The sequence below is a fragment of the Capra hircus genome, chromosome 26 (assembly GCF_001704415.2).
Source record: "Capra hircus breed San Clemente chromosome 26, ASM170441v1, whole genome shotgun sequence".
Lineage (NCBI taxonomy): Eukaryota > Metazoa > Chordata > Mammalia > Artiodactyla > Bovidae > Capra > Capra hircus.
Window position 1 is genome coordinate 5,395,284 of NC_030833.1, and position 14,569 is coordinate 5,409,852.

The following is a 14,569-nucleotide window of genomic DNA, read 5'->3' on the forward strand; positions in this document are numbered from 1 at the left end:
CTTGCCACTGACCGCTGGTCTAGTAGTTAGGATCTGGCCTAAATCTCTGCCTGGGAGCCCAAGTCAGGGCAGGCCGAGCCCACCCGAGATCAGATACACATACACACACATGAATACCATCAGGATTTTGAAATTCATTTTCTTTCTTTATCCAAGGCTTCTTCAAAACAATAAAAGATGACCTTTGGGAGACTGCTTGTACCCAAATCTAATCATTTCTGGGTTTTCCTTATTCGATCCAAGTGTTTCTAGTTTGCAGAGGCCTGATCCCCTCATGCTGCCTAAGGTGTGGACCGAGTTTGCTCTTTTCTTTTTTTTAACTGGCAAACAACATAAGGACATTGCAGGTCCTGCATCCAAACCAGAAGAAAGAAGGGGAAAAAAAAACCTCCCCAAATGCACCATCTCAGTGCCACGGCGACAACCAATTTTGGTTACTTTCTTCCAGTACAATTTGGTAGATGGCTTTCTTTCACTTGACATTATTTCACAAGTGTTTTCCTCCAATACTAAATAATCTTTATAATTATCATTTTAATGGCCGCACTGAGTGAATGTATACCATAATTTACTTAACCATTTACCTATTGTTAGGCATTTAGTTGCTTCCATCTTTCACTCCTTTAAGCTGGAATGAACATTTTTATATAAGCTATTAATTTAAAGCGGCAGGCAGAGATGACTCTCCATCACTAATCTAAAAATACAGGGTTTATATATTTACAACTCACATTTGATTATGAAATTTAATTTGAGGGTAATTAAGACATTTATATTCCAAGCAGCTCCTCGACATCGCGCACTCCCCGAGCCAGCCAGGCACAGCCATGACTTGCCGTTTTTACCTCAAGACAGCACAGTCTAGTGAATTCTAAAACACAATTTTCTTACGAAAAATAAACTTTCTGAACTCCTTCAGCTTTAAAGCCAGTAGTTTAACTCTGACATGGTTCTCCGAGACGACCTGGACAAGGCAAGCCACTGCTGAAAACGGCATTTTGGCATCACGATCAATCCAGAACTCAAGGCAGCCCTGGCTGAGTCTGCTGCAGGACTGCCTATGCTGCTGGGGCCTACGTGGTGGTGCCCCAAGCAACCTGTACCCAGATCCTTTGTGGCAGACAGGCCAAGGAAAGGGCCTGCCCTGAGTTCCAGCTGTCTGATGCTTCCTGTGGTTTCCCATGGGTCATTTCGGGTTACAGATTTCCCCAGGCAGGGAACTTAAAGGGATGTACTGGCAGTGTGATTCTGAGCAAGATCCGGAGAAAAAAAAAATCAAGTGCCTCAGTTTCTCTATTTCCAGCTTGAGGATAACAACAGTGCCATCGCTGTGAGGATGTCGTGAGATCAGGGAGAAAATCAAAGTGAACTGCATGGGGCAGGGCGGGCCTTGGTTTAGGACCCAGACACCGGGGACGTACGGACTGAATGTTGAGGCTACACTGTAAGGCGTACATGAACAGATGCATGACGGAACAATGAAAAATAAGCATGCCAGGAAGTCCCACTCGTCTCCTGGACTCTCATCTAGAGAACAACCAGTTTTCTTGCATGACACAATCGTTTTCTTTTTCTTTAAATTTTATCGAAATATAGTTGATTTAGAATGCTGTGTTAATTTCAGTTGTACAACAAAGTGACTCAGTTATACATTTGTATTTTTTCATATGATTTTTCAGTTCAGTTCACTCACTCAGTCGTGTCCGACTCTTTGCAACTCCATGGACTGCAGCACAACAGGCCTCTCTGTCCATCACCAACTCCTGGAGTTTACCCAGACTCATGTCCATCGAGTTGGTGAGGCCCTCCAAGCATCTCATCCTTTGTCGTCCCCTTCTCCTCCTGCCCTCAATCTTTCCCAGCATCAGGGTCTTTTCTAATGAGTCAGCTCGTTGCATGAGGTGGCCAAAGTATTGGAGTTTCAGCTTCAACATCAGCTTTCCAATGAACACCCAGGACTGATCTCCTTTAGAATGGATTGGTTGGATCTCCTTGCAGTCCAAGGGACTCTCAAGAGTCTTCTCCAACACCACAGTTCAAAAGCATCAATTCTTCGGCACTCAGCTTTCTTCACAGTCCAAGTCTCACATCCATACATGGCTACTGGAAAACTCATAGCCTTGACTATGTTTTTTAATTATGCTTTATCACAGGATATTGAAGATACTGGGCTTCCTAGGTGGCACAGTGGTGAAGAATCTGCCTGCCAATGCAGGAGCACAAGAGATGCATTTGATCCCTAGGTTGGGAAGATCCCCAGGAGTAGGAAATGGCAACTCACTCCAGTATTCTTACCTGGAAAGTTCCAAGGACAGAGGAGACTGGTGGGCTGCAGTCCATGGGTCACAAAGAGTGGGACATGCCTGAGTGACTGAGCACACTCACTGTGCCACACAGTGTGACCTTGCTGTTTATCCATCCTATCATGATAGTTGCCTCTATTATTCCCAAACAGGAAACTTCCTTTGTAAAGCTTTAGAAAACACCATCAATAGAACTTATAAACTCATCTGAAGGCAAAATAAGTCACCTACAAAACTCCTTGGTATCTTTACTACTAGCAAGATTAGGAGAACTCTCTTAATATTACCTAAAAAAGACAGAAAGAAAGAAAGAAAAACCAACAACAAACTAAACTGATGAAAAAAATCTTATTTATCCCCATCATTTATACTAATAAGGAAATTATTTTCATACATTTTGCAACTCCCTGTAAAACAGAAAGGAGCTTAAGAATTTATTATTATTTTGCCACTGGCAATTAATTCTTCTGATTTGTTTTATTAGTTTGATGGTTGGGTCCAAGACCAGAATATCTTTCCAAACCAGCAGACTGATGTAAAAAAATTATTTCAGTGCAGTTCTTGGCAAATCGTGATGATGAATAGCATGGTAGGACAAACTTATTCAGACACACATTTTTCAGTCGTGGCAGGGAAAAGGCTGAAAAATTACTAGTAAATTGCTTTTTGTAAAAATGCTCTCTCTTTCAAATATTCCCTAGTATGAAGGTCTTCTGCAGGATGATGGTACAATACATTCTGACACACCTGGACAACTGAGGCTTTAGAGAACAAATCCAAGCTAAGAGTGAGGGTTAAGGCTTCACTTCCGTATTATCCCCACTGCCCGCATCCTCTCCCTCACACAAGGCCCCTTGTGTGTATCTTTTTAACCTTATGGAATAAGTATCTCTCAACTATATACACACACACGCACGCACGCACGCACGCACACACACACACACACACACAAACTCTACCCTTATCAGGCATGCTGTCTCCCCATCACCCAGGATCTTGTTCAGTCTGTATCTCTGCCTTTTCCGTCTTTCCAAAACTGCCTCATTTTTCAAGTTTCAAATGACCGACATCTCCAAATACCCTCAGTGCCCAGTAGGGCGCCAACGAAAGAAGGCTTGTTCTCTGTCTTGCTCCTGACTCCCCCCGGATATGACTGTTTCAGATCAATTCTTTTGTCAGAGGACAGACAGCTGCCATGGGATGAGGACTCACCTCCGTGTTGGCTGAGCTCTGAGCTACATCTTTTGCAAACTAGAGCCTCAGAGCTGGCATGCTGCATGCCTCCTGGGGAGGTGGGACACTGTGATGCCTTCCTGGTCTCTCACGTGGCTTTCCACCCCTGCCTTAGCTTCAGGACACACTCTAGCCACCCAAGGTTAAAGGTCTGATGCAGTGGTTCTTGAGAGGAGTCAGTTAGGCACGCCCAGGGCTACTCGTCTGGAGACCATTCTGGCTATCACTTTAGAGTAGGGGTGCTGCTAATATTGAGAGAAGCCAAGATGCTGACGCATATTTTACACGGCACAGGAGACCCCCCGACAAAGCCTCACCTGGCCCATAACACCGAGAATGCCAGGGCTGGAAAACCTGATGTGACTGGAACCAAGCTCTGCAGGGATTCCTTCTGATGTCCTCTAACATGATTACTGGCTCACTGTTCAAGGCATAATTGATGAAGTACTTGCATTTTTTCTCTAAGCCTTTCATTCAGTAACACTAGTGAAGTTTTGGACCACACCAGTGCCATGCTGGCCTGCAATGTCAACTTAACGGAGTCCCAGACTCTGAGTCACGAGCAGGGGGAGGCCGATCTTTAACTCCCTCTTGGCCGAGGGCTCCGGGCTCCTCCCTGAAACACCAGCCCTGCAGTCCTACAGTTGTGACTCAGGGACGTAGGGAAGTGGCCTCTCTGTTCACTGGACTCCTGAGGTATGAGAAACAACACGGACTCAAGGGGGCAGGTAGACCAGGATCCTGCCTACGTGTCTTGCTTGCTGGGTGACTATAAACAAGTGGCCTAACTTCTCTGAACTAGTTTCCTCCTTGCAACAGGATGAGTGGCACTGAAGGTATTAGGCATGGCTCTCCTCTACCAGCAAGGCACGTGAAGACTGCACACCCCTGACTCCCAGAGTGGCAGTCACGTGATCACAGGGCCTATGGCATTTCACAGGAAGTGCCGTGGGAGGGTTCGTGAGGGTCCCTGGGTGGTGGGTGGGACGTGGCAGCCTGAGCCTGTCCTTGCATTGCTCTCACCGGCTCCTGTCAATAACCCTCCCTCTCTGGGCACCTCGCTTGGACACCAGGGCCCTCCACACCCCAGATTCCTCCCATCTGCTTTCTTCTTGAACACAGGGAGGGGAAAGAAGCAAACGCTAACTCACAAATGGCATACTTAACTATATTTTCTTGCTTTCACTTCAGCCCGCAAGAAAGTCCTTCCATGTGTGATAAACAGCTGTGAATCTGCCTAATAAAGTGAAGGCATTTTACCCACTGGTATTCCCCCAGAGCAATCACTGGCCACCTGCATCTTTTTAGTTGCATTTAATAATTCAGCCCAAGATGAATCTGCATGATTAACATAAAGCCTTGTGATTTTATTTTCTTTCAGAATTTAAATCCTGAAACAACCACCATTGTGTTCATTTGCAGAGGTTGTGATCAAAACACAAAACTTGATTCTAGAAAGAATAATTTCTTTTTTTTAAAGTATTTTCAAATACCCCTCTCCACAGAATCGAAGAAAAGAGTTGCTAACACAGACTTTGTAGAAACCAGGAAACCCATGCCCTCGCTATGGCTGATGTTAACCCATGAGAAGCAAGCCATACTGCAGAGACTGTTCCCTTTGCAGTTTTCCCATAAACTAGCCCGGCCCCCTATCACATAGCATCCAGAATGGCTGACATAAATAGATGTAGTTCAGTTCCTCATCGGAGGACTCTCCACATTTATCTGATCAGGAGCTAGAATCTCCAAGACATCTTTAAGAGAAAATAGCAATCCTCTCGGATTCCAATAATAGATTAATCGGTAGCCCTCAAAAAAGTAGTAAAAGCCTACACCAAGTAAGTTGCATTTTGAAAAACCATCTGCCTGTGAAGTGGAGATGTGTGCAAAACAGCAATCTGCAAAAAAAAAAAGGCAGAAGAGGCCGAGTCATTGGGCTTCTTGATGAATATAGTAAAACAGGTTTGTTTAATGGGGAAACATGCCTTACTATCAAAGGAAAAACGAGTGTATCCCACATGGAGAGGGAGGCAAGCTTTAATATCTGAGAAGCATTTCAAACTGTGCCTGCCAGGGAGTCTCTGCCTGTCTGATTTTCCTTAACATAAAGGCCGACCTCACCTGTTTAAAAATAATTAGGGAGCAGGCATCCGTCATTCTGGCCCAAAGCCTGCGCTGCCTGTGGTTTCCTGTGGGTTTCTGTTTCACTGACAAGGTCTGTTGTTGTATCCGCCTGCAGGAACCATGGTCAGTAAGGAACCCAGCAAATGTGTACTCACGACCTCCGCGAGTGAAGTGGAGCCTGCCGCCTGTCTGGCCCTGGAGATGAAATATGCCCTGGATCCCAACCGGCAGATTAAGAAGCGAAATAAAGCCCTGCAGGTGCGCTTTAAGGACATCTGCGAGGCGCAAAACGAGCAGAGGGACACTCAGCTCGCCTCGGGCCTACAGGGTGACAAGCGGGAGGCCAGGCCCGCATCCTGCCGGGCTGCCTACCGCAAGTACATGACCGTGCCGGCCCGGCGGTCCATCCCCAACGTCACCAAGAGCACGGGTGTACAGACCTCACCCGACCTCAAGAAGTGTTACCAGACTTTCCCTCTGGACCGCAAAAAGGGGACTCTCAAAAGCATCCCAGGCACCGAGGCCTTTAAAAGTCAGAACAACGGGTTGGTAATTGACGCGAAAGAGAAGAGCCAGGAAGGGCCAGGCGAGGAGGCCCAGCCGTGGGGCGCGGGCCGGGTGCAGAAGACCACCGCCTTGGTTTTCCACTCTGAAGAACATGTGAATGCGCTGGGGCCGCCCACCGGGGTCAACTGCACTGAGCCGTGTAAAACCCCCGACCGGCACAGCTACCGCGATGCTCCGGTGCAGAACTCCACTCGGTCGTCCTCCCAGGAGCTGGAGTATCAGCTGCCCGGGAAAGCCAGTCAGGGCAGGGCGACCCCGGACACCGAGGAGCCGGCTCCATCGGCCCACCGGAGGGTGTTTAAGACCGAAGTGGCCACCGTGTACGCACCCGCCCCAGGCGCCAGGGCCCCCGCGCCGGCCTTGTCGAACTCTGCCCCCTCCAGCGAGTGGTCCCTCTGCCCCGCGGCCGACCTGGAGCGGAGAACAGCCGCGCAGGCCAGCGGGCTCCAGGCCCGGCCAGGCGCCGCCCTGGCCTGCTCGCCCCCGACGCAGTGCCTGTCCCCGGAATGTAGCGAAGACGCCGCCTCCCTGCAGACTCAGGCCCCCTCGGGGCAGGAGCGCCAGCCTTGTCCCCCGGCGCTCGCTGCAGATGAAGAATGCCAACAAATCGTGCCTCACACGGAAGTGGTCGACCTGAAAGCACAGCTTCAGATGATGGAGAACTTGATCAGTTCAAGCCAGGAAACCATCAAAGTGCTCTTGGGGGTCATTCAGGAGCTGGAGAAAGGAGAAGCCCACCGGGAAGGGTATGTATGTTCCCGCCGGTCTTACAATGCCCACTGTAAGCTCGCCACCCTCTGGGGGGTGGGGGTGGGGCCCACTGCCAGCCCCCAAAGCCCAGATCCCTAAATGAGACCAGAGCCAGCATTTCTGACAACAGATTCAGGTCTGAGGACAGGTTGGGAGGGGGCAATTTCAAAGGGGCCCCAGGTTATTCTGTGATCCTAAAACTCATTCATCCTCACCTGCAAGGTTGACTTGTTGGCTAGCATTCATGGGCCTGGTCTGGACTTGAGTACATTTTGAATGAATGGATGGATCGTCCCTTTTTAGCTCTGGGGACTAAAGGTTTATGATACTGATGAAGTACAATAGGTATGCCAGTCCAGAATATCTAATCTAACTAATAAGTGACTTGCCTCTTAGTAATGGAAAAGAAATTCGGATGGCATTTTGAAAAGTAAATGCTGCCTCGCTTATGCTAAATAATTGGAATAACACTGATATTCAGGACTATACCAGGTTTTATATTTTATACAACAGACAATATGGTTCCCCTCCCCCCCCCATCTTACTTGGAGCTTACAGAAGCGATGTCCATTCATAGACAGATGCTATCTGTATATGATTAGGAGAGAGACGCCTTTCTCCACGAGATGCCCTGTGTATCCAGATGGGCAGGAGAGAGAATGTTAATAGCCAGGACTGTCTGCCGCTGATAACAGATTGCTGAACTTTGTTTCCCATCTTTTGAACTTGAAATTGTGCAGCAGCGAATTTAACAACAAATGACCTAAAGATAGGACGTTAGTCTTGAGCCTCTTAGCTAGGAAGGCCAGGCCGTGTGCTAGGCTGATGGGAAACAGCCAGCACTGCTCTGCTCCTGTGCTTCTTGAAATAACGTTGTGGTTCATTGGCTTTGTCAAGATGGCCGATCAGCTCTTTCCCATTCCCCTGTGATGCTGTCTGGATTCTTCCAGCCTGTGTTTCGGAGGTGGCAACTGAGATGGTGCCCTCTGGCCTCATGTGATTAGCGGCCTTCACCCTGTGGGCCCCAGTCCCTGGTTAAGTGAGCTGGCAGCCAGGCCAGAATGATGCTAAGCCCAGAAATGCACTGTCAGGACAGCAAACCACCCGGTGCACAGGATGGCCGTGACTGAGGTACATCGTGTTTGCATCTTGCAAACTAAGGGGAGGGAACAACCTCTATGTTCCAAGGTAGCAGAGGAGGCTTAAGGCCTGGCCCCAGAGCCAAGCTGCCTGATGTAGATAGCGCCCTTGGCATCTGACTTCATGCAGGTGGTCGACCTACAAAAGGAGTTGACGGTCAGTAATCTACCAGCCCCCACCACCCCCTGCCTGGCACGTCCTATGACCTAGCATTGTTTGCAGCTGACAGTATAAAGTAAAATGAGTTGCTAGCCAATTGTAAACTAATCTAACAGGAGATTAGTAGTAACCTACCATGACAGAAGGCTTTCAAAAGTCTTTGTTGAATTTTGGGTTTACATCTCCATTTTCATCCCATTTCAATCATTTGGACTTGAATAAATACACAGCCAAAAGCAACACAGTGCAGTGGGTCTATAAGGGATTTGTTGATCAGCAGAGCACATTCCCATAGAAACATTAAAAGCCCAGACAGGACCGATCACAGTCCTCGATACAGCTGCTAGTGATTTAAACCAGACAGCAAAACAGAAAGACACCAGCATCACCAAACGGGAAATAAAATTCAGCAAATGGTGTAAAACCAAATGTGTATCTAAATAGCATGCTTCTCACGGGTGTACATGCCAAAATAAAGCCCTGCACGGGTTGATCATCCACAAACACCTGTGCAAGGACAACTGTGTTCTAGATCGAGGCTCCTTCTATTAGAACAAAGGCGGAGAGTTGCTTGAAATCTGAGTTTTCTGAGGCTACATCAGTCTACCAAGTGGTGTTGAGTTTATTAAGACATGTCTAGATGGGAATTCTGGCTCTGAGGACTTGGGGCAAGGGCTTCGCCTCTGTGTCCCTCTTCTTCACCTGTCCTTGGAGCTCATCGCCTGTCCTGCAGATGGGAAGGGGAGCAGGTCAAGGGGTGCACGGAACCCAGGGCCAGGGGCCTCTGCATGGGTTCGCTTCTCATGGAGGCATGAGGGCTGCCTTGCTGGTTAGCAGGGTTGGGTTCTGAAAGCTGAGAAGGGAGCTACAGTCCACGTTTCTCCGGTACCTATGCGCTCACTGTGATGAGCGCTCCTCTACACACTCCACTCACAGGCCGGCCCCCAGCCAGGTAACTGCAAGCCCCGGGCTGCTCTGTGCCACACAGGTGCCATGGGTGGCTACTGAAATTCACCCTCAAATTAATTACAGTCGAAAATGCTTTAGTCACATCAGCAACCTCACAGGTGCCCAAGAGCCACAGGTGGTAACCGACTCCTACACGAGACAGAATATTTTCATCATCATGAAAAGGCCTTGGCCCCAGTATCCCCAAAACAAGGTCCAGTGCCCAGCTCCTAACCTTTTGAGGAGTGGGCACCTTAGATCAAGGCAAAGGATGATCTGACTTAGAAATTAACCTCTAGTTCAGTTGTTTGCACGGGTCAAGTTACTGGTAGAAAGGCAGGACCGTATCGGGGTGAACTCCCACCTCCGTTCCTAATGCAGTAAGTCCCTACATAGGAAACCTACACGCTGCAAGCTTTCAGAGAAGTGAAGGTGCCCCTGTATGCCAGCTGTGGTTCTGTACTACTGGACAAGGTACTGTACTATAAGATTAATGTTTTATATTTTGTGTTTGCTTTTTATGTCTTATTTGTTGGGAAAGTATGATAAACCCATTACAGTCCAGTACTCTATAGCTGATTGTGTTAGTTGGGTACCTAGGCTAACTTTGTTGTACTTACGAACAAACTGGACTTATGAACACGCTCTCAGAACAGACCTGATTCACATGTAGGGGACTTACTCTAATCTTCATTTCCACCTCCCTCTCGAGCTCTCTGGATAACGGTGAGACAAGTGGCTTCACATTCCAAGGCCCATGTTGAAGGTGACCCCTCTAGTTCAACGCCCAGGGTCATTCATTCGCCCAAAATTTGAATTTCCGCCACTGTTTTCCATGCCAGAATACTGTAGGGGACAGCAGCCTCAAAGGCGGGCACACGAGAGCCACACTCCTTCTCCACCTCCTCCTCAGGGGTCTGGGTGCAGGACAGAGGTGCTAGGGGATACTGATACAGTTTAACCACTGACTCTTGAGGGATGGGGGAGTAAGCTGCATTTGCTGATTTCCACGGTGTGAATGCTATGGTGGCCAGAATCAACCAGCTCACAAAAGTCTGAAAATTTAACCTTCTGTTGCCCTGAGCCCTAGACCAATTCTCCGAAGGGTGTGCTCTGGACAGTCGCTTTAAAGGCGGAATTCACAGGACTCATTTTATGTACTCAATCTGAGCTGGAGAATAGGCATTTTGGTAGAATGAGGAATTCACGGGACTTACTTTATATACTCAATCTAAGCCAAGAAATGGTATCTTATCGTTATATCTCATGATGGAAAACAGGAAAACTTACTCTACTGTGTGTAGATGATTACGTACTCATTATGCAACCTGACAAGGAGTCTTATGACCAAGTTAAAACACTGGGAAACACTCCAAGTCATCACCTGTAGAGGATGATCAGAATCCGGGTTCAGTCCACTACACCCCCCCTCCCCCAAAATCAATGAGAAAGGACCTGCTCTGTATAAAGCTGTATCTACAGCTGGAGGAGTCTCAGCGAGGGCAGGAATGCTGCGCGCACTGCCAAGCTCACTGCTTTAAAACCAAGTGACACATTTTGCCCCCAAGTTTCCACTATATCATAGGCTTGACCCAGGCCCAGCGAGGCCTCAGGCTTGCTCTTGTGGGTGAAGTTAGGACCCAGCGAAGGAAGACAGCGTATTTGAACTTGGCTTAGTGTGGCTGTGTGCAAATTATACTGAATGTCTAACTTGGACAGAACTTCTTTGCACTGTTGAGCTTGTTTATGCCAACTCACTATAGAGTTTAAACTGCATTACCAAGTTTGCCAGGCAAGCCGTTTATAACAGTTCTTCCTCTGTGCATAGAAATTTCTGTATCATGAACCAAGACCATTTTCAGTAGCTTCCAAATTACTTTTCAGAAGGGACTCTTTCATGACTCGTTTGATTATACAGATTTCTGAAAGGCCTCAGCAGAGAAAGTTTTCAATGTAGGCAAGTTAATCTCAGCGAGCTTCAATTCCATCTTCTATTAAACAGGGATGCTGGAAGCTTAAAGATGCTGTCCACAAAGGTCTCAGCAATAACCAACACACAGAGGTCACTAAGAAAGGGATCTATCCTAAGACACGCATTTCCGTGGGATGCATTCTGTAAGTGGGTAGATGTGCAAAAAGTGTTTGAAACCCTGCCTTTTTAGCCCCTTGTAGAACGTCTGGGCAATTCACTAAAACGGCTCCCTTTATGCCGTGCAGGCAGCCTTTGATCCCTCTATTTGCGTGAATGCCAAGAATGATCCTGCTTATTTCAAAGCTCTCAGCATTATTCTTGTCTCTTCCTGGGAAGTTCAGGGTCACACAGACGATTTAAATGAGCCACAGATGTAGTCGCTAGAAGATGAGAAGCAGGCAGAGGGGACGCTGAGTTCAAACACCAGCAGATTCTTGTAACAGTCCTAATTCCCCAGGGCAGCTCCGGGCTGCTGGGCAGGTGACCCCGGACCCAGGACTGTGGGGCCTTTGCCCTTGGCTCAGGTGCTGCACCCTCCCCAGGCACCTGGGCAGAGATGGCTGCTCACTGCTAACACGCTGGCACCCCACACACTTCATGTCTTGAGGGACTCATTGGCTGGTGACAACCTCATGGCATTCTGGTCTTTGGAGAAGACCTGCAAACAAGATGGGAACCTTGATCCCAGCCAACCAGTGAGAAGGAAGGATCTGCTGTTGCCCAGAGTGTAACAGGCCCTTTCGTTGGTCGGGTCTCTCCTAGCATCCTGGTGGTTCAGCAGCAAAGAATCCACCTGCAGGATAGGAGATCCAGGTTCGATCCCTGGGTGGGAAAGGTCCCCTGGAGGAGGGCATGACAACCCACTCCAGCATTCTTACCTGGAGAATCCCATGGACAGAGGAGCCTGGCGGGCTACAGTCCATAGGGTTGCAAAGAGTCAGACACGACTGAATGAGCATTCCAGCATCAGCCAGGCGTCACCTGCCGGCTTAGGTGTGTGTGGAAGAGGGAGGAACAGCCGAACCAGGTCACACGGGCCCCTGAGATGTGACCAACGGGCAGACAGGAAACCCTGAAGCTCCAGGGGCTCTGTACTGACTCAGAGCAAATGTGGGGCCATCGTGTAAGAGGAGGAAATCTTAAATAAACAGGAAGCCCCAGGAGCCTGGTAGCCTGCATTGGTGGTGGTTTAGTTGCTCATCTGTGTCTGACTATTGCAACTCCACGGACTGGAGCCCGCCAGGCTCCTCTGTCCATGGGATTCTCCAGGCCACAATACTGGAGTGGGTTTCCACTTCCTTTTCCAGGGGATCTTCACAACCCAGGGATTGAACCTGGGTCTCCTGCTTTGGCAGGCAGATTCCTCATGGACTGAGGCACTCACCAGGGAAGCTGCAGCAAGGGTTCTAAATCCAGCGCTTCAGTCTGCCCCCGCTGGGAAGGGGGCGGGGGGTTTCTCCACGGCAGGGGTCCAGGGCACGCAGCGATAGGAAAACACGAGCCAAGGGAATCGCCCTGAGATCAGGGGCCTTTGAGAACACAGCTCTCGGGGGGTTTGCAGGCATAAGAGACAGGAATAAAGATCTGAGGGACGGTAGACCCAGCGTGGAACTCTGCAGTCACGTTTGTTGAACTTTGTTTTTCGTTGTAATCACTGAAAAGGTAGCACAGAATGGGTGCGGGTGCGTGCGCGATGTGTGCATGTAGAGATCAGGCCCTGAGCCTACAGGATCTGTGCTTTATAAGAGATTTCAGGGTCAGTTTCCAATGTAACAGACATCAGCAAAATTCTTCTGCAAAGGGGCAGATAGTATCTATTCAGGCTTTGAGGGCCATGTGGCCTCTGTTCAAATGATTCAGATCCACCACAGCATCATGAGCACAGCCAGACACGGTACATACATGAACGAATACAGCCGTGGTTGCATGAAACGTCACAAAAGCAGGTGCAAGCTGGACGTGGGGCATGGGCCAGTTTGCCAGCTCCTGCGACATGGTCTCGTAAATGTAGGGACCACAGTTCCTCGGCTAGAAACCAGGTTACCATAACGGGCGCAGGGCAAACTCAGAGGTGAGTGTCCTATAGACGGTGTACCATTCATTCACAGGTTCAGAAGGCTTCTGTTAATAGCGAGAGTCCCCAAGTGTTGTTACTGTGCCAGCCGGGGGCCAGGGGTGCGGGGAGGTACACGTCAAAGAATGCAGGCCCTCCTCTGAAGAGTCCACAGGTCACTGACACTCGTCTGTACTAGCCTACACTTAACTGTTCACCAGCCCATAAAACCGTCAGGATTCTGCTGGGGAACTCTCTGTGTGTGAGTGCACACACGTGTCTTATAGACATACCTGTAATTTCTATGTATATACATAAAAGACATAAAAAAGGCCTCCCTCTCCCACCAGCAGCAATAAGAGGTCATCTCAACACCCAGTCATATGATGTGAACTGCTTTCACCTAGATATCCATGCTAGATGGAGGGAAATTACATCCTGGCTTCACCTGTGTCCTGCTATTGACAAATCCCTCAGCATCAGGCAGTCTTCAGAGAGCCCTGCCGGGGGATGAGAAATCTCTCCGAAATCTCCTCTCATTATCCATGCCCAAACAGAATAAATACTGCATCGCAATTACACAGGAAGCATAAGGGGGCAATTTAATTTCAGTCACAGCACAGAAAGAACCCACAGGAAAACCCAGCATCACCGCCACAGCTAGGGAGCTGCCGGGGGTCACTGAGGTCCTGGTGGGAGGCGTGGGGGCCCCCATCTCAGAGCACAGGGGAAGTTGAGCACCTTAGGTGACCCTGTCTCAGGTTGGCTGTGCACCCTTCTAGGAGGAGACTGGGCTGCCTTTGCCCAGATGCACCCACGTAGCTGAGATGGAGGTCTTCCACCTGGTTAGCTGGAATGGCCACGGTTTCCAACAGGGGTGGGGGCAGGTGCCCTTGCGGTCCTGCCGAGGGTCCTGGCAGACAGATGTCTCTGGACTGTCAAGAACTGTCCGGGCAGTGCGTCACAGAACAGAGTGCTGTGAGCTGCGGAGCGAGGCGGTGCTCAGCTCCGAGCTCAGAAGCAGAAAGGTCCTCCCCCAGCCGCCGTACTCCCGTCCCTTCCTGCTTCAACGGGATGGGCATGTCAGAGTTTCATTTGCTAATGTTCTCGATAACATCAGTTTTGGTGTCTCTGCCCATTTCTTGCAACCCCCAACATTTTAAAACACACCAGCCAGCAGACAGAGGTTCCCTCCTCCTGTGTTTTTGGCCAAGGTTACGCAGCCAGCCAGTCCTAAGCTGGAGACTTTGCACCCATCCTCCCTGTGGTACCTGTGCTCTCTCCAGCCTCAGCTTCTGACTCTGAAAGAAGGCTAAGAAC

At 49.0% G+C, this 14,569-nt stretch overlaps 2 protein-coding genes across 4 annotated transcripts in view; one reads left to right on the forward strand and one right to left on the reverse strand.

The window, feature by feature from the left end:
• Positions 1–14,569, reverse strand: part of DOCK1 (dedicator of cytokinesis 1) — a 568,807-nt gene that overhangs the window by 294,781 nt on the left and 259,457 nt on the right. The window lies entirely within an intron of this gene.
• The window catches only part of FAM196A (family with sequence similarity 196 member A), a 63,022-nt gene that overhangs the window by 16,316 nt on the left and 32,137 nt on the right, over positions 1–14,569 (forward strand). The window contains exons 1-2 of one of the 2 annotated variants that reach the window (XM_018041178.1): positions 1,790–1,797; positions 5,776–6,973. In XM_018041178.1, coding sequence (XP_017896667.1) covers positions 5,781–6,973 — 1,193 coding nt within the window. In that variant the 5' untranslated portion in view covers positions 1,790–1,797; positions 5,776–5,780. Of the gene's footprint in view, positions 1–1,789; positions 1,798–5,775; positions 6,974–14,569 lie in introns of those variants that run through there. The other variant, XM_018041177.1, reaches the window with a different exon arrangement.